Source organism: Molothrus aeneus, chromosome 14 (genome assembly GCF_037042795.1).
Source record: "Molothrus aeneus isolate 106 chromosome 14, BPBGC_Maene_1.0, whole genome shotgun sequence".
In the NCBI taxonomy this organism is placed as follows: domain Eukaryota; kingdom Metazoa; phylum Chordata; class Aves; order Passeriformes; family Icteridae; genus Molothrus; species Molothrus aeneus.
Window position 1 is genome coordinate 13,631,386 of NC_089659.1, and position 19,912 is coordinate 13,651,297.

Below are 19,912 nucleotides of genomic sequence, written 5' to 3' on the forward strand. Positions count from 1 at the left end.
CCGCGCTGCTCCGGGGCCGCCGCTGGGGCCGCGCCGAGCCCGGGGCCGGCCGGGCGCCGCTGCCGCCGCGGCGGTCACAGAGTTAATCGCGGCGGAGCCCGGAGCGGGGCGGTCTCCCCGCCGCGCCTCCCTCCCCGCGGCCGTCCCCGCCCGCCCCTCGCTCCGCCGCCGCACCTGCCCGCGCCCCCGCCGACAACTTTCCCTGCCTGTTGCGCGCACCGAGCTCCGAGCCCGGCGGGCACTGCCATGGGCGCCGCGGAGCAGCGCCACGGGTAGGCGGCCCGCGGGGGTCGGGCCGGGAGCGCTGCCAAGGCTCTCCGCCCTCGCCTCGCTCCGCCGCCGCAGCGATCGCTGCCCCGCGCTCGGCGAGCATGGAGGTGCAGCTGGGGGTCGGTCGCGTCTACCCGCGACCGGCGGGCAGGACCTTCCGCGGGGCTTTTCAGAGCTTTTTCCAGAGCGTCTGCGACGCTTTCCAGCCGCCGCGAGAGGAACCGGGCGGCGCCGGGCAGCCGCCGCCAAGCGCGCCCTGCCCGCCGAGTCCCCGAGCGCCGCCGGACTCCCCCGCCTGCCTGCCGCCCCCGCCGAGCTGCCTGCCGCCCCCCGAGCCCCGCGCCCCCGGTAAGGCGCTGCCGCCCGCCGGCCCCGCCATGGGCTCGTCCTTCCCCTGCGCCGGAGAGCTGAGGGAGCTGCTGGGCGAGGCGGGTGCGATTCCGATGCTGCCGCCGCCCGAGACCGCGCCGGCGGACAAGGAAGATCCGCTGGGCGACAGTGCCCGGCAGCTGTGCCGCGCCGTGTCCGCCTCCATGGGGCTGGCGCTGGAGGCGCTGGAGACTCCGGCCGAGCAGCTGCCCCGCGAGGACTGCATGTTCGCCGTGCCCGCCGGGCCGCCCCGCGCCCCGCGCCCGCCTGCCCGCGACCCCTCTCCCGTCTTCGAGGCCGCCCTGGCCGCAGAGCCGCCCGCCGGCCCGGGGCTGCCCCGCGGCTTCGGCCGCGTCAAGCTGGAGAGCGCGGCGGGGCCGGCCCCGGGAGGCGGCTGGGGCGGCCCGTGTCGCTTCGGGGCTGAGCTGGTCCCGCCGGGCCCCGCGCCCCCCTGGCCCACCTTCTTCGCCGAGGAGGGGCAGCTCTACGGGCCGTGCCCCGAGCCGCCCGCCGGGCCCGCCGACTGCCCGGCCGATGCCTGGTACCCACCGGGCCGGGCGCCTTTCGCCGCCCCCGCCCCCGGCATCAAGAGCGAGCTGGAGCCCTGGGTCGAGGGCTACGCCGGCGCTTACGGCGATCTCCGGTGAGTACCCGCGTCCCGCAGCCCACCGGCAAGCGCACCCTGCACCGTGCTTCCCGCCGGCATCCTGCATCCCGCCAGTACCGGCATCCCGTGCCCGCATCCCTCTGCCACCTTCTGCACCCCGCGCCGCCCCAGCCTCCCCGCCGCGCTCACCGCGGGTCCCACCCGCTATGTCCTGGCTGTTCCCGCTTTGGTCTCCGCTGCCGAATCTTCCCTTTTGCCACGATGCTCTCCTTTGGGACTGACTAGGCGAGATCGCGCCAGGAACGCCGCGGTGCACGCCTGGTGTCCCCGCCGTCCTGTGAGGCCGTTGTGTTTATCTCGTTTCCTCACGCATCTGTTATCCCGCTGCTCCTGCCGCTGGGAGCGGGCGAGATCGGGAAGCCCCGAAGCACGGACGGATGTTGACATCGAGTTAAAATCCTCCCAGCAACTTGTCCCAGCAACTTGTCCCGCCGAGAGCTGCCTGCCGGGAATGCACTGTGCAGAGCAGGAAACCCCGAATGTAGTGGCAGAGAAACATCACCTGTGCTTCGGGGCTGTTTTAAGTACAGGTAGAAAATGTGTTTTAAAGTAGAGCTAGAACAGGTTTTGGGAACAAACCAGGGGAGAGGAGATTTTTTTTTTTTTGAGAAGTAGGATTCAATCAAGAATAATTTTTCTTGGTGGATTAACTTAAAAAAAAGTACATGAGCCATCTCTGTAAAATACCTGTACAGCATTTAAAGCAGTGGGCACCTGCATTCTCACGTGTCAGCACAACAGAATGTGGCCAAGTTGATGGAAATGGGAGAAAGGGCTGCCCAAGGGATTTTCTGCTGGCTCGGAGGCAGCCCCATCCAGGAGTATGTGGGGCCTCAGCTGGGGTTTGCATTGTGGGAGTCCTGCATCCACACACTCACCCTGTGATGCTTGGGATGCTGGGATTAAAGGCTGAAATGAACAATTAGATTTTACCTCTAAATTAGCACCAGGCGAGTCCACTGCCTCTGGGCTTGTTTCTGTTTTAAATACCCAGAGCTTCATTTGGGTACCAGGGCAATTTCCATCCACACGCTGATTTACTGGGGGATTGTACAGAGATGTCAAGGGCTTGGCAAAAGAAAAAAGAATAAAAGTAATGACAGGTCAGGAAGAGTGCAGCTGGGAGCATCATCCAGCTGTGAGCTTCGTACGTGGCAGGCGCTATGCAAGCTCTGGGTGTGTCTCTGGAGTATGCATAAATCTCTGCTGGAATCAGTGCAGAGGAGGCAGGGAGGAATCAAGTTGGGAAAGTTCAGCATTGGGGTGCTGCTGATGGCGGTGCAGGTTTGCTCCGTGCGGCAGCTCTGCCTGCGGAGCAGGGGGATCCTGCACAGACAGAGAATGTCACACTGAGGAGAGCAGGTGTGACTCCCATGCAGGTCTGCAGGCAGTCTTGGAGGCTGGACTAGGCAGCAGCAGGTACATTTTGCCCGGGTCTTGCCTTAGAGATAAGCACCATCTCCCTCATTCCTGTGGGAAGTGCTGTGTACTCCTTTTCCTTGCAGCTCTGTTGGGTGTGCTGTGCCTTAGCAGACTTCTGTGGGATCAGCAGGGTTGGAGCTGGCACAGCAACCTTTACAGCACCAGTGTCTTGTCCTTTGAACTCCAAGGCTTGCACAGCACTGCCCTGCTGCTGCAAAGGTGTAATGGAGGGACATTGTCTCTCTGTGCTCAGATGCAATTTCCAAACGCCGTAAGGAAAGCGGAACACTCGGCGTGGTCTGGCTCAAGCCATGTGTGTTAATCGCTGCTAGGTTTACATTTTATCCTAGCAAAGTCTCCATTAGCTTTACAGCGTGCTGCTGGCCCATTCCTGCAGCTTTGCATTTTCTCCTGGCTCTGTGGGTGCCAGCACAGGATCAGCCTCTGCTGCTCTGGAGCGGGGGATCGTGTACCAGCATCCCAGACAGCAGGGCCTGGGGGAAGAAAGGTTTGTGGGAGCTGAGAGGCTCTGTAGTAAAATTCCCTGATGGAAGGATGACTGGTGTTTGGACCTGCACCCTGTGCTTTCTGGTGCAAGGTCTGATCTCCTGCCCTACTTGACCTTGCACATAAAGTTTTCCCCTTGTACCCTCAGAGGATGTAGCCTCAGCATTCTGTGGGGACAGTGAGGGCACTTCTGGGGCTGTAGAGGAGCAATGGGCACCTCAGAGCCCTGTCCCTCAGGGTGCTGCTGGGAGCAGAGGCACACACAGGCCCTCTTGCTTTGGAGAATAAGGAGCATTTCAAGGTGTGCTGCTCCTACTTTCTTTCCTCTCTGGATGGTCCTGCTGTCTGCCAGCAGGATCATGGCTCTTCCCTCACAGATGGAGTTCTCCCAAGCCCCAGTTCTACCCTGCTGCAGTTGGGATCAGGTATGGGTAGGTATTTTTTGAGTTAAACACCCTTCATACAACACTAAAGCATGAGCACATCTCAGAAACACAATTAAGAACCACAATGTGGTTACTAACACAATTGGGTTTAATTTAAAGCTTTTGGTAGAGTGTCCCTGACTGTGCCAGTCAGGCTTGCATGTAATTAGCAAATTAATTGGATGTTTTGTTACTCTGGACTTGGAGCTGTTTATTTTTTTGCTCTGGTTGTTGCATCATTACTACCAGCAGTATTTGAGGTGACAAAATAACCTGTTTCAGGAGCAAGATGGAGCATTGTCAGAATAAATCCAAGGCTCTGCCACCAGAAGACAAATTACAGTGGCGGATTGGAGGGGGTGGCCTCCAGTTTAAAATGAAATGGAATCAGAGAAGGAGCTGTTACTGAAGCAATGGAATCAAAGGGGAGAAAAGGATTTAAGGGGCTTTTGGCTCAGGAAGATCTGCTGTCCACGTAGCTTCAGACGTTTTTAAGTGGCATTTGCTATCACTGCTGTTACCTGGTGCTGATACTGGTTGGAATCCTGGTGTTTGCTGCTTACATCTGCCTTTGGTTCCCTTCCCTAGTCTGGCTGTGGTCAGTTTGGGCCAGTGCCACGTGTTCATTCATCACCTGGCTCGATGGCTCTGTAATTGTTTCTGCTCTGTAACTGTGATAGGCTTACAGATAAAACCTGCAGTAATTCCTTCCTATGGAGGGAGGAGATAAGACTGGCAAAGAGATGAAGGAGTGAAGGGCAGCTGTTACAGTGAGAGATGGAATGAGGCAGGAGGTCGTTCTCAGGGTTGCTCTCACTCCCAGGCTGTGCCCGGCAGCAGCTGCTCTGGCATCCCAGCCCCAGGAGAGCTCTGGGGACCCCCAGCACTGCACTGGCAGAACTCCAAAGCCCTTGGGAAGGGGCTGACCCTCCTGTCTGCTGTTGTCAGTGTGACCTTTCTGCTCTGGCAATTGGCCATAGGATGCAAATATGTCTTTGAAGACAAGAGGAGCATGGCAGAACATCACGTGGGCAGCCAGTCCTTTTGGCCCCTATGGATACATGGACAGGGAGCCTCTGGTGGCCAGGGGAGTTGGGGATGTGCTAAAGCTTGCTGTCAGTTCCTGATAAATGGGGAAGAGAAAAGATAAACAAATTTCTTCCTCAACACCTCTCACCCTTTCCTTGCTCACAGGACAACTATGATAATCCAGCTGGAGCTGGAATAGAGAACTCAGGGCTTGGCGAATGATAGCAGGCTGTGCAGGGTGCATGTCTGTCATGGCTGGAGCTGAGGTTGTGAAATAGGTGATACTCTGGGGCTGGGTAACTGGAGCTGCAGGGATGTTGGAGCTGTGCTCAGCATGGAGAACCCCTCAGGACTGGGGGAGCAGCCAAGGACTGGGCACTGACCTGGAGCACGGCACTGGTGTCTCCTTTTTCTCACTCCTGAGCAAATATCAAATCTCATAAAATGGTCTCCTCATTTTCCCCTCCCTCCTCTGTCTGTCTGTCCCTCTCTCCCCTGCTCTCCTGGGCTCCAGCTCTCCCTTACTGCTGGGAAGAGGAGATGGATCACCTGTCCAGGGCTGGGCTGTGGAGGGCAGACATGTAGGGTGTCCCTGCCCAGCTGCTCTGAGGGTACACAGCATCTCTTTGCCTCTTCACTGCTCAAAGGCAGACTTTGCCCCATCCTCCTCTAAGCTTTCCCATCCTATTTTCCAAATGTCTTGAGCTTTTGAGCTCTTACACCCTCTGGAAGCTGCTTCCACAGTCTTGTGCTTGGTATCGGCAGTGAGTATTCCACCCTGGTTCCTCTCAAGTGCTGGTTGCAGTGGAAGGACAGGCTTTATGTGGCACTTGGTATTGGAAGCAGCAGCTGCAAATCAGAAAATTTTGCCAAAGAAACAATCCACAAAAAGCTTTCAGAGTGTTGGTGGGTCGCAGTCACACAGGTATTTTGTGTGTTTTCCCGAGGCTTCAGGGCTGGAAGCTGCACAGGATCTGCTCATGGCAGCTCTTCTGCTTATGCAGCTTTTACATTCTTCCTGCTCTTTACAGATTCCCTATTGCACAAGTGTTTATCCATTGAACAGATGAGCACCACTCCTGGAGCCAGTCTGGCATAACCATTGGTTTTCCTCATGGGAGAACTCCATTCCAGACTGAGAGCCAGTTAACTATGGGAAGTGCTTTGGTGCTGCTTCTGAGGACAGAAGAGCATGTCAAAGTATTGATTTGGAACAGGAGAGTGTGTTTTGTAGCCTGGGGGACAGGAGTCAGGATTCCCTCTGCAGAAATGGGTTTTTCCCCCAGGACAGGATCCCTACCATGGGCACAGGTGCCAGCCCCTGGGCTGGGCATCAGTGGGTGCTGGATTGGGATCGTGTCCCCGAGGCACAGAGCCCACAATTCCTGGAAGTCGCTGCCTCTGTGCGGTTTCTCAGAGCGAGGAAGGTGTGGGACAGTCCCGGGAAGAATGAGAGCAGAAACACTGTAGCGAGGCAGCCGGAGCGAGCGGCGGGAGCGGCGTCCCAGGGGCGAGGCCAGCTCTCCCCCCGCAGCAGCAGGACCCTGCAAGGCCACGCTGGCTCCAGCAGAGACAAGAGCCCGCTCTGTGTCCGTGCCAGGCGTCACCTCCGGGTCCCCACGGGCGCAGATTGCCCACGGGCAGGGGCAGGAACGGGCTCAGATCAGGAGTCAGTCTCTGCATGGCGAGGGGGGCATGCTCCTGAGCTGGGAGGAAGGCTGGAAACACTGCCATATATTGCAGGAAGAAGTCACAAAATTCCCTAAAATATTGGAAATCTCGTAGTCATGTTTTGGTGTAATGAAAACAATTTCATTAGACGGCGTTGAGAACAATTTGTAGTAGAGAGCAGTAGCTCAGTTCTTTGTGTTTTTCTGTCATTCCTATGAATTCCACTCTTGGCACGGACCTTCATTCATATTTTATAAATTGCTGTTTGAAGGTGGCTGTCCCAGTTTGCCAGTTCTCCATTGCCAGTTGCTGTCTAGACTTGGAGCACTCACTGGAGCCTGCTGGGTTGGTGTTTGCAGTGGATACTTTCTGCTAGTGATTGTGGACTAAAATTACAAAAGAAAGAAATTGTATTTATTTTATCGTCCTGTGAACATTTAAAATTTATCAAATGAGTGTTTGCTGAAAGAAAACTATTCAGTGGGAGACTTTCTATGACTTCTAGTAAAAACTGTTTGTTTCTGAGAGCTGCCCTGGTAGATCCCAGAGATCTGTGCATCTGTGGATGGCTCTGGAACATTGAAAATATATAGGAAAAATGAAGAATCCTCCTTGCACAGCTCCTCAGCCTCATTACTGTGTGCAAGTTAATTTTCTTTTTGGAAGATTTTCTGCAAAAGGCACGTCTGCACCTCAGACTGATGCAAAGCAAGTGCCACAAAGCCATCACGGACAGCCTGGGCCAGCTGGGGAGGGCGGCTTGGTGCCACCACATGCACGTAGTGATGTGGCACAGGGGGCACAGGCAGGTCCTGTTGGGGTCATCATTGGGTCACACATGGGCATTGACCAGAGTGATCTGCTCTCACCTTGGATGAGCCCAGCTCTGCACCGTGTTCATAGGAAAACAGCGATGGCAACACTTCCTGTGGGGGTACTGGATCCTTTCCAGCTCTTTCTTTTCCTCCAGAGATCCAGCATGCACAGGAGGCAGATCTCCCATCTCCTGTTGTAGCAGAGCTTTTATGCCTGGTAAACAATTAGGAGGCAGATTTGGTCACATCAGCCCTTAGTGGGTGGCTGTGCAGGCATGCCCAGTGGTGGCCCTGGCGGTGGCTGGTGGCCCTGGTATCGAGCGTTGCTGCACACTGTGGGGACCAGAGCCAGCCCTGTTTGTTAACAGTGCTATGAGGGAGCTCATTGAAATGAAAAGGAACTGGCCCAGTTGTCATGGCAAAGACTTGTGACGGAGGTTCTCCATCCATATTCTCTCGCTGTTACCAGTGCTGCCTGCCTTCCCTGATCTGCCTGTGCTGCTCATCCACGTCCAATCACCCTTAATCCCCTGCCTGCTCCAGGTGAGGGGCAGAGGGGGAGGGATGAGCCTCTCTGGGGAAACCTCCTGGTGGAGGGAGTCCAGCTCACCCTGGCCAGGTACCTGCAGTGGGCAGTGCCTGTGCTTTGTTCTGCTTTAAATCCAGCCATTGCACCCTGATTCTTCTCACCAGCGTTTTCAGGTGAGATTCAAAGTATCCTCTAACAGTAATAAAAACACTCCCAGCAGTAGAACTTCACTGCTGAAGCGCTCAGGAGCAGCGATTCATTCAGCCTCCAGGCAGCTGTGGACATGGGAATTGTCCCTTTTCTGGGGGCCGAGGTCCGACAGCAGCCCCAGGTGTGTGAGTGCCGCAGCCCTGGCTGGGTGCTGGGGTCCCGGGGGGCTGTGCTGGCTTTGTGCTGGCTCCTGGGGACCGTCCTGCCGCAGCCTGCTGGACCTTGCACCCCTGCAGGGGCCCGCTCACCTCCGCTGGCCCCGGTGTCCCTGTGCAGCTCCGGGGCCGTGTTTGCAGGAGCCGGGTTACGGGAGTGCAGCATCGCGCAGGAGCCGCCGCTCCCTGGGGACCTGTGCGGAACGGGGCAGGCTCGGTTTGCCTGGGGTCAGCTTGGCTCAGCTGCTCTCAGGGCGCTGCTCGCTCCCCGCTCAGTCTGATCAGAGGCCAGGAAGAGCAAGGTCACCCGCTGCGCCCTGGCTCGGAGCTCCCCAGCCCCCGCCCGGGGATGCCGCTGCAAATAGTGACAGAGAAGTCAGGTGCTGACACGTCCTCAGGAGTGGTGGGATTGGTCTGTAGGGATGTGGACCTCAGATTAAGTGATTTGCAGTAATAGAAATAATCTGAAAAGTACATGCCAGTTCCCCAGGTATTTATAGATTCTGCCCTTTTCCCAGGCCACCCGGCCCCAGGCAGCTCGGGTGTCCACAGGGCTGGATTACACCCGTGCTTTCCACAGGTGTCCTGGTGCCTTCCCTGTGCCATCCAAAGGAGAAGAGAGCCCATCCTAATAAGTAAATAATGATTCCTGGGCTGAGCCCCTGGTTCTGCTGAGGGGGCCAGTCTGTCGTGGTGCCTGGCAAGGCAGCTGTCACTTCCCAAACAACTCTAGGGGCAAAAGAGATGGCTTAACTCAGGATGGGAGAGTCAGTGCAGAGCCACCAATGCTGGGACAATGACAGGGCTGGCCTGGGACACCCTTGGTGTGGGGAGGGAGTGCTGTGAGCAGCCTTAGCTGGGGCAAGCAGCTGGGCACAGGAACATTTGCCATTTGGTGTGTCTGTCCTGAGATCTGTGTGCTCCTGAGACACACTTGAGGTGTGCCTGGGCTGGCAGAGCCCTGCTTGGGCTGTGCAAAGCAGGAGAGCTGTTTGAGAGCTCCATGCAGAGCTCCAGCCACCCCTCCTGCACTGGGCATGGCAGCAGTCCTGAGGATTTACCTTTCATGTCTGTAGCCAGGTGTCTGTGACAGGCACTGCTGGGGGGATGTCCTGGCTGCTGGCTGCCTGATCCAGCTCCTGCTGGAGCCTGGGGAGTCTGGTCATAGACTCAGGGAATGGGTTTTTTGGAAGAGGCATTAAAGCCCATTTCACTGCACTCCCTCTGTGGCAGGGACATCTCCCCTAGACCATGTTGCTCCAAGTCGTGTCCTGCCTGGCTTTGTCACCTAAGGATGGGTGGTGCATTCTGTGAGTGACCTCTCTCTCTGCACCAATATGCTCCAGCAGGGACTGGACATGGGCTGGCTGTAGCCAGTGGCTTTGGGAAGAACCTCGGGGCAAATCCTTCTGTGTTACAGCTGCATCTTCACCTTCCAGACCCCCATCCCACGGACAGCTTCTGGAATTGCTGCCAGCAGGAACAGTCCCTACAAATGCCAGAGGGGAGGCTGCAGATCTCCAGAATACATTTTACAGAGGATGTGTTCAGTCCCTGGGATGAGGTGGGAAAACCCCAGGGTTTGCTTCCTCCCCCTTGTGCTCTCTGTGCCTGGGGGTAGATGGAGGGGGATTCTTGTCTCTCCCAAAATGACACGACACTTCTGTCTCTGCTGCTTTCACCAGCCCTCAGCATTTTGGCTGCTCTTACAGATTTTAGCTGTGTTTGCTTCTTTGCCGGTTAGAAATGGCAGAAAAAAAAACCGCTTTGACCTTGGCCTGTGTGCTGAGAACAGAGCCCAGGCACAAGTCTCTGTATCACAAATTTCCTGGTGAAGGCTCCTGCCTCCTCCCCCTCGCGCCGATCCCGCACATCTCCCGACCTGCTCCTGGGAGGGCTGGGACAGGATATCTCGGCAGCTCCACTTTCCTCTTGAAAGAGAAATACAGGGAAGGAATTCTTGTGCTGATTGGGTTGATAGCTTTCATCTGGGAAGCAATGGGGTGCGTCAACTGGAAAATGAAATCCCCCTGCAAAGAGAGCTGGGGTGATTTACTGTTTCTATTGAATCGTGTGTTTGCCTGTGCACATTGTGGATGTTCATAATCTTCCCGTGAACACCACACACAGATTATGTGTGTGTTCTCTGTGCTGTGAGGAGCATCCCCACCGCTCACCCTGGAGCCTGCAGCGTTCCCTCTGCACACATGTCCCTGGAGGGCAGGCACTGTGCCATGTGCTGCCCGCAGGAAGGAGAGGTGGCTGGAGCCCTGGGAGCCTCTGCAGGCAGCACAGGGCTTGGTGTGGGACCGGCATTGCTGCTTCTCCCTGCTCAGACACTGAGAACCAGCCCCCAGCTCAGCCCCACTCCCTCTCCTGCTGCCTGGCAGTGCTCTGGGAGCAGGGCAGGGCTGGGGGACGTGTCTGGAGCCATGGGTCCAGTGGGGACTGTGATCCCCGTGGGCTGGCTCTGGGCATTGTCCCTGTGCATGCTCCTGTGCTCCAGAACATGTGACATCGTCCTGATGAACTCAGCCTGTTCACATGGATTTCGTTTTTCTGGCTCTCCGTAATTGGCTTTGTTTTCACGTGTTCCCTGTGGTTAAAAAGTCTTTTCCCTGATAATAGGATCTTCCCCTTACAAAGAAATCTATTACTTCCCCGTCTGCTCCCCAGTCCCCTGGAGCATCTTTAAATGCTTAGAAAAACAATAGCAGGACAGAGACTTTTCCCCTTTCTTGTTTACAGCACAGCCTGTGCCAAGTGCCGGGTCCTTGATTCGGCGCTGTGTTGGGGGTGGTTTGAAAAGGGAGCAGAGCACAGTGCTGGGAAGCCTGCAGGACAGAAATCCCACTGGGGCTGTGCTGAGGGCTCGGCAGAGCTGAGCTGAGATGGGAGCTAAGGTTCCAGGGGACAGCTGTCCTCTTCTTGTTCAGTTCTCCTTCCCTTTTGCCACGTGGGTGCTTAAAACCTTGGATTGCGGCCTGAGTTGAAGCAGTTGTCATGTCCATCAGGAAGAAAGTGGCAGCCCGGGGTTAGCAGGGTGGCTGGCCAGTCCCTCTGCCCTCGACTGCAGTTAGTGGAGGGGGCTCAGTGTGTCGTGCAGGATCCCCTGTGGGGATCTGTTAACTCCAGGCCATACTGTGCCCTCCTGCTCTGCCCTTGCCCCCCTGTGCAGAGCTGGGGTCAAGGCGGGTGCGCAGCCACCGCGGCTGCGGCGTGTCCTGAGATGACTATCTCACTGCTTGCTCACACAGACTCAGGAGAACACTCTCAAGGCTGGGAGGCCTAAAATTAGATGTGGCATCTGTGTTTTGGTTTGCAGGCGGGCTTGAAAGAAAATGATTTTTGGCTGCTTTCATTCCTCGCCTTCTTGGAAGAGCACGGGCAAGGGGTAGTGGGCAGGGCTTTGGTCCCTGGTGTGCCATGGCTTTCTCTGGACATGGCTGTCCAGCAGGGCCAGTCAAAGCTCCAGCATGGATCCCTGATAGCAGGAGGACCACCCATGCCCACAGGTCCCTGGAGGCAGCCGGGTGCAGGGCTGCAGGGCTCTGCTCTCCGTGTTTTCCTGGGAATGCTCTCAGCCTCCAAAACAGCAGGTGTAGCTGCCTCTGCCATATGTCACTAAAAGTGCAAACTGGCATCAAAGCACTGTTTCCCAGCCCATGCCTGTCTAGATACAGTGGGTTGTAGGTATGTGCTGCTGGAGTTGGTACTGGTGCAGCCATCCATCCATCCATCCATCCATCCATCCATCCATCCATCCATCCATCCATCCATCCATCTTCCATCCATCCATCCATCCATCCATCCATCCATCCATCCATCCATCCATCCATCCATCCATCCATCCATCCATCCTCCATCCATCCATCCACCCATCCCCACCATCCTTCCCTGCTCCTGTCCCAGTCCTGCCCTGCTCCTGCCCCAATCCATGTGCAGGTGTGGGCAGCTGTGAGCAGCGGGCATGCCACGAAGGCCGGGATGGGGAGCAGGAGGGATTGGTGGGTGTCAACCAATGGCTGTGAGTTGCTGGGGAATTTGCTTCTCTGTTGCCTGTTCTGCTGAGACTGGGGCTAAGAGTTGCAGGGAGACCTGGCACTAAATATGTGAAACCTTCATTTATAATTAGTGTGTTTATGTCGGGGATGAGTCACAGCACGATCCGCTTGGAGGACGCGGCGGGAGGATGATGGTGTTGCACAAGTCGTGAAGTCTCCTTTAGAAACTCTGCTTTGCCAGCAGAGCTGAAGGGAAGTTCTGCAGATAGCGCTTGTATCCACTCCCAGACATAATAAGGCAAAGGATTTTTATGCCTCTGCAGTTGTGTCTCTGCAAAGGTTTGGTCTTGATAGAAATGTGCCTAAAAATAACCCAGTGCTGCTGGTGAGTGGTGGGACCAGCGCTGCAGTGCTGCTGCAGTGATCCCCACTGCAGGAGGGGTGCAGGGGGCTGCTCCCCGAGATGGGGGGCTCTGCTGATTGCTGCCGTGCCCGTCCATGCCAGGGCTCTGTGCTGTGCCCGGGGGAGGGTGCTGGCTCGGGCCTTGTGCCTCCCCAGCTGGGTGCCAAATTCGTGGTATTTGCGGTCTCCTCATGTTTCCATGCCGGGTCCTGCCCTTCTTGCTGACTGGTTTTGCCTTGTGCTTCCTACAGTGGAGAAATAAAAATGCAGAATTTGCAGCATTGGTTTCCTTAGCAATAATTCCACTGCCAAAGGAAGAGGGGAAAATATTTTGTGTTTTAAATATCTGAGTCTGGGAATGAATCCTGGCATCCTTCAGCAGCCCAGCTGGGAGCTGACCACTGACCTCAGGCCATCAGCACAAGTTGATCCTTGTTGCCAAATTAAATCCCAAATTCATTTGGAGTTCTGTGAGACTGATTGGAATCCTTCTGCCTGGGGTTTCCCTTGGTAGCCCTGTACCAGAATCTGTGGTTAGCTGGGGTGCTGGGGGACCATGGTGGCCTTGGGGGTCACAGAACACACAGAACACACTGGTACTGTGTTCTGTTTCTCTGGAGATCTGCCTGGCACACCAGCTGTGAGAAAAGGCACTGAGAACTCGCATCCCCTCTTCCAGAGCATTTTGTAAGCATCAGCGCACTTGATTTTGGAAGAGGGAAAGGTGGAAGTTCTCCTGTAGGTGAAGATGTTGGTATGTGGCACCACAAGTCTGTACCCTGGATGCTTTCCTGGGAGCTGTAAGCCTGTACCTGCATATGGCATGATAGCAGTGTCTCTTGGAGCATGAAATATATGTATCAACTATCTCATTATTTGTGATTTTCTTTACAGGCACATTTTCTTTTTGTGAGCAGAAGAGATGGATTTGAAAAACGGAAGATTATGGTGTAGCTTAAACTAACTGCATAAATATCAGTGAGGACAGAGTGTTTCCTTGGAAAATAAGTAGGGTTCTCTGTGCAACAAGGATGCCAAGGTCCTGTCCTTGGTGACTCAGGTGGTTCTGCAGTCACTAGGAGGACACAGTGTAGGGCTCTGATGACCTCGGGAGTGCTCCTCAGGGCTGCGGCCTGCCTGCAGCCTTGCTGCTCCTTGTTTGCTTTTTTGTCCCCTTTTGGCTTCATAATCAGGTGAGTTCCCATCTGAAGGGACCTTGCACTGTCCTCGTGCCATCTCTTTTCATAGGTACGTGCTCTGTCTGGGGGATCAAGTGTTCCATCTTCTCTGAGCTGATTTATTTAAGCTGCTCCCTGAGCCTCTGGATGGACATCAGGCTCTGAGGCAGAAGTTTTGGTGTGAGCTGCACCAAATGTGGGCAGCAGCCTCTGCTGTGGCCACTGGTGAGGTGCAAAGGCTGCAGGGTGGCTTCTCCCAGGCTTTGCATTCCAGGTGTAGCAAACCTGCTACCTTTCACCTTTGCAAGCTTATTTTCTGCTTCTTCCTTGTGGAAGATTGAATGAAAGGTGGGAGCCCAGGATGGCCATTAAATGAGGAGACTCCCTGGCAGGCTGGGTTATGTGCACTGTCTCAGCCAGTCAGGACAGCTGGGGCTGTCCCCTGAGTGCAGGGACAAGCAGTGGCTGTGTCCATGCAGCTCCAGGCCTGGGACAGCCTTCATGCACCACAGAGGAGCACAGGAGAGAAAAGGGCTGGGAGCGGTGGAACTTCAGCTGCAGGGGGGATGCGCTGTATGAAAAATAAACTGTCAAAACAAGGAAACAGAGTGTTTGAAAACAAAAACCCAGAGTTTAATTTGGGGATTTGAGAAGGGATTTGTGCAGCTGTGCCTGTGGAAGCTATTTGTGCCCCTTGGGCCCGGAGGCAGTGCCAGGGCTGGAGAGCCAAGCCTGCTCCTGTGAGTTGCTGGTGGGAGGACATTTGCTTTCTCTGAGGTCTGCTCCTCCTGCCAGCCTGCCCTGCTGGGATGCTTGGAAAGCCCATTGTCATCTGCTAATAATTATTTAAATCTGGTGAGGATCCTGTTCCTGTGTGTGTTTACCAGGCCTGGGGCTCATGCTGCACCCTGCTCTGCTCTCAGATGCTGTCGTGCCTCTGCTGCCATTGCACACAAAAACAAGGCATGAGCAGACTGGAAAATACTCAAGGCTATTTAGCAGAAAGGACATGAATTCAGTGTACAAAGCTGCATGTTTATAGATTAAATGGCTGAAAGCATTTTAACAGAAGAATGCTTTAAAGTTTCTATGCAGGTCTTTTTATCTGGATGAGTGTGGTCTGGTGGCTGTGAATGCAGGCTTGGCTCAGCTCTGGCTGGAACCAGCAGCAGCCAAATGACAGTGCAAGGGGACACGAGGATGTGCCCAAAGTGGGCAGTCATGCCCTTTGCTGAGCATGGGTCTCGCCTTTTGGTGGGAGTCATAGAACTTCATCCAGGCAGGTGCACCACAGCTGCACTGAGGGGAAGCCAATTAAACTTAATATTGCATTAGAAAATGTCATGCACAGGTAATGCTGTTTTAAAGGCAGAGATCCCCCCTGATAACATCAGAGGGTCTCAGAAATGACAATACTTGAAATGGCTGGGGAGGGTTCTGGGTCACCTATGAGTGCTGGCTCAGTTCTGGTCTCAACACCCTCCTGAGCATCACAGACGTGCAGATTTTGGACAGAGCATCATGAAGATGCAAACTCCCTTTCTTCAGGGAGTAAGGGACCAGAGCTCTGGGGCTCCTGTGTGGGATGAGCTGGGGGTGTGTGGCAGCTGCCATCATTGTGTCCTGGTCTGCCTTAGGGCAGTTGCGCCATGGCTCCTTTCAAGCAACCTGTGGCAGCTTTTTCTGAGATGGAAACTTCCTTTGTGGACAGGGAGAAGTGGTTGGCTCCTCTTTCACCAGTGCCTTCTCTTGGCTTTCTGGGGATGTTGTGAAATGTGGCTGTTTGGTGAAATTTAACTAATGACAAACAAATGCTTCATCACATGATAGTTCCTACTCCCCAGAAATATTTGCGTGTGCGGGGAGCTCAGCAAATCCTCAATTTCCTTATAGAACCCTTCTGAAACGAGAGTAAAACTCATCTTAGAGCTGTAGAAGAGATACCGAGGTTGTTTTTCCCTGCCCCCAAAAGCCACCAAGCTGCTCTGTGACAGCCACGACCTTGGCCTTGGGGGCAGCTCTGTCTCCGTCGTCGCCGTCGCCGTCCCAGTTGTGTCTGCCCCGGCCGCTATCGCCCTGCTTGGGGCTCTGCACCAGGGCTGACACTTGCCACACTTTGTGCCAACTGCGAGCCCCCTGCAGTTGTTTTGGTCTGACCTGAGCACTCTTGTGGCTCTGAGGGCCAGCACAGCCCCACAGAGTACAAACTTCCAGCCAGAGTCCCTCCTGTGGCCTCAGCGGTGGCGAGAGGCTGTGGCACTGCTGTGCACTGGCACCTTGGGGCAGGTGGCACCTGGGGCTTTGCCCAGAGTGCTGCCAGCCCTGCAGCTTCTCCAGGCACCTCTTTGGCTCATTGGCCTGTGTTGTGTATTACCTGCACGTCTTGAGAACACCCTGTAAATGTCCCTAGGAAACTGGGAAATGGATTGTTAAGGGAACCATTAGCATAGCTCATTCTGAGTTGCTAGAACATTTTCACATTATGTTTTTCTTGCAATTCTCTCTCTAAAAATAAAAAAGAAAAGGCAAACTGGTGCTGTTTTGAAATCAAGGGCATTCCTGGGCAGATGCTTCGGCTCTGGGCAGTGGCTGCTGGCAGGGAACCGCGTTGGTGCTGCAGGGCCTGTGGTAGAACCACTCCCCACCTGCCTAAACACCATCTCCTGCCCCTTGGGGTGTGGGGCTGTGCACACCCTGCCAAGCCTTGCCCCAGGAGGAGCCTGTCCCATGGCCAGGACTCACCTTCCATGTCAGCCAGTGTCCTGCAGTCTCCATCTGTTGGTGGCAGTGGGGACAAGGGTGGCTGAGCATGGAGGGGTGTGCAGGGAGCCCTGCCCAGCCTCGTCCCTGGCAGGGGCACATGCATGGAGTATTCTGGATGCACACCTGCTGGAAGGTATTTCTGCATTTGCACAAATCTCCCCATACATGAGCAGCTCTTTAAAAGCTGTTTCAGAAGCCACTCAATTGCAAACCTGCTTTGCAGTTTCAGAGAATTAATCCTCAAAAACATCCCAGGGTCCTCTGGGAGTCACATGTCTATTGTCACGACACCTGCTGCTCATGGCACACAGTGCAGAGCGTGGGGGAGACACAGGGGAAGCCTGATGGAAACAGGGAAATGAGCACTGTTGGATTTCTGACTGCACAGAGAGGAGAAAAGAGGTGTTGGGCCATTAGCAGGAAAGCCTGTTATGTGTGAACCTAAAACACACTGGATAAATAAGACATTTTTAGCCAGGCTTTTCTATGTGCTGCTGGTATTCCTCAGCAGGGCCTGCTCTCCAGCAGCCCCTCTCACCCAGTGCCAGGGCTCTGGAGCACATGGGGGGATGTGGGAGCACCAGGAGGGCAGGTGGGATGCCATGTAAGACAAGAAAGGAACATGTATTTTGCAACAGGATTTGACTATGGCAGGCACGGTGCAGCCAACTGTGTCTCCTCCATTTAATCAGTAATTCCAGAAAAGCCTTGGAAATGGAGATGGCTGGGGAAGGCTGGTTGAGCTGCATCTACACATAAGTCACTGATTGCTCCTGTTAAAGAGATGAGAAATCACTCAGAAGGTTTCTGCCATAAGAACTGAGGATTAAATTGCTGTTCCAGTTATTGAGGTGGGATCTGCACAGCTCCCAGGTGAGGGACAGGCAAGGACAGTGGGGCTTTTTTGGATATAAAGGTTTTTTCAAGAAGTCCCATCTTTGTCACACTGTTGATGTAACCTGATTTCTCAGAGCTCACCTACAAGCAATAAACAATGCCAAAAATTAAAGGGGATCTAATTTTATGAAAAAGTTGCTGTGACTTGGAGACTGTTAAAATCTAATTGCCTCATTCAGTGGTTGCAGATAAATGAGTTCTGGTAATTAACTCAACGTGCTGGTGCTTCCCAAACTGCCTGGACATGTTGGCTCCTGATTTGGATAAGCCCCTCTCCTCCTACCATGCCCTCTGGAAAAGCAGTTTCTCCAAGGATCTGATCAAACAGATCAGATCAGGCTGGGGAGGGGACAGTACCAGCTGAGAGAGGAGAATCTGGGTGTGTGGAATGGTGAGGTGTTGGAGAAGGGGAGTGCGGTGCTGGGACATTTTGGCATGGTGGTTAACGTGGCATCGAGTGGTTGGCAGTGTCGTGCTCTGCCTTGTTTGGTGCATGAGCTTCATTACTGAAGCCAAAATTCCATGAGCACTGCAACAGCCAGTCTCAGTCACCTTCTGTCCCTAGGCTGTGCTGTCACTGTGGGTCACTGTCACTGTACTTTGTCACACTTTGTCACACACTGCACGCAGTGGGCAGGGTCTCTGCATGGTCAGGGCCAGGCTTGGCTCAGTTGTTGCTTTGCTCACCCTCTTGCTGCTCAGTGCTTGGCTGATCCATCCCTGCAGTTCTGCCATGACCCTGCTCCCCTCAGCTTGCCCTGAGCACATTTGCTGACCCTTCTCTTGTCCTCTCTGCTTTATGCTGCAGGTTGGAGCCGGGCCGTGACCATGTCCTGCCCATTGATTATTATTTCCCACCTCAGAAGACCTGTCTGATCTGTGGAGATGAAGCATCTGGGTGCCACTACGGAGCCCTGACGTGTGGGAGCTGCAAAGTGTTCTTCAAACGGGCAGCTGAAGGTAATGGGGACAGGAAAGGGAAGGTCACTGCCCCACTGTGGTGGCATTCTAAGATTTCTTAAACCAGGAAGGGAGAAAAATCAAAGATAAATTGATTTTCCTCTCTGGCGTTTGTAATTTCATTTCACAGATTGTTCTCAAAAAGTAGCCAAACCGGTTTGCCAAAATATAATTCTTTCCAGTGGCATTGATCAACCTCATCTCTGAGAAGGTGTCCCTGCCATGGCAGGGATGTGGCCCAAGATGGTCTTTAAGGTCCCTTCCAACCCAAATGTTTCTGTGATTCCATGATTATCTTAGTGACCTGGTGAGAGCCTGGAGCAGTCAGTTCCTGCTGCTCTTCTTGACTCCCCAGAGTGCTTTAAGCTCCCATCAGCCCACCTATGGTCTCAGATGCACAGGGGAGGCTTTTCCTCTCCTGCAGCCCTTCCAGAGGGTCCCTTCTGTGAGTGCCCACAAAACAGCACAACCCTGTGTCCACCAGGAGCCCTGCTCTGACCTTGGGCTCTGTGATCCTTCTCCCCAGCCCATGAGAAAGCAACTCCTCCTTCATGTCCAGCTCCATAGTGTCAGGGTCTCCAGGGATAAATGTGAGCCCAAATGTTCCCTCTCAACAGCAAGGTCTTTGCAACACCTTTCCTGGGGAATGAACAAGCAGAAGCTCCCAGCCCAGCTGTTTCCTCAGGCTGTGCCTCAGCAGTGGCTGGTTCCTACCTGCAGTTCAGAGTTGTGGTTCTTGGGCAGCAGGGAGAGCCTCTGGTGTGGAAGATGAACTGTCCAACAGTGTAACGTGCCTGTGGTCACTCATCAGCCTTGCTGTCGGAGAGATGAGCCAACACAAGCCATCATCTTTCCTTCTTGCTGATACAATTTATGTGGGCAGCTGTTGTCACTGGCTGTGGTGTCCTCTGGAGAGGGCGGGCAGCAAAAAGAGGACGGAGCTTCTGTCTCACCATGGCCTTCCCCTGTGCCCAACCTCTCCTGCCCATGAGCAGAGGTCCCAGGCTAGGGGTGCTCACCTGCTGTTGTCAGAATGTTGCTTCTGCATCAATTAGATCAATTAGCATTATCCTGCCTCTTGTTGGAGTCGTGTTTCCCTCATTCCTCTGTGCCAGGAGCCAACTTGTCAGTGCTGGTTCAGGGAAGAATAGGGGCTGTGCCACAGGGGACATCAGTGTTGCCAAAAAGAGCAGTCAAACAATTAAATAGTTAACAAATTTTGCATATTTCTCCCAAGTAAATCATTTGCAGATCTGTCTCTGCTGCACACCAGCTCTGTGTCAAGCCAAGTGGGTTGGCTTGTGCAGCCAGAGTAAATAACAGATGCTTGTTTAAGTCAGCAAGTTATTGTTGATTTATAGTAAGTGGAGGCTTGGCTCTCAGTCAGATGAAATGCTGCTGGAGTGCCTGTGTCTGCGGGTGTCTGTGGGAGCTGTGCTCCCCTGGCACCAGGGTGGGTCACAGGGACCAGAGGTGCCCACGGGCAGAGGGGCAGCCTGGGCTGCTCTGAGGCATGTGCTGTGGGGTTGTTCCCTCTCCTGGTGGTGTTATATCATTAATTTAAATGTTACTTTTGGTCGTGTTTGGATTGGGCAACAGCCCTTTGTCTTTCCTGAGGAGCCATATGTGTGTGCAGGG

General features: G+C 54.5%; 1 protein-coding gene across 1 annotated transcript in view; it reads left to right on the forward strand.

Annotated features, from left to right (window-relative positions):
• The first annotated feature begins 365 nt into the window (after positions 1-365).
• The window catches only part of AR (androgen receptor), a 41,257-nt gene continuing 21,710 nt past the window's right edge, over positions 366-19,912 (forward strand). The window contains exons 1-2 of the mRNA XM_066559343.1: positions 366-1,282; positions 18,123-18,274. Of these exons, the coding sequence (XP_066415440.1) occupies positions 372-1,282; positions 18,123-18,274 (1,063 nt within the window). The 5' untranslated portion in view covers positions 366-371. The remainder of the gene's footprint in view (positions 1,283-18,122; positions 18,275-19,912) is intronic.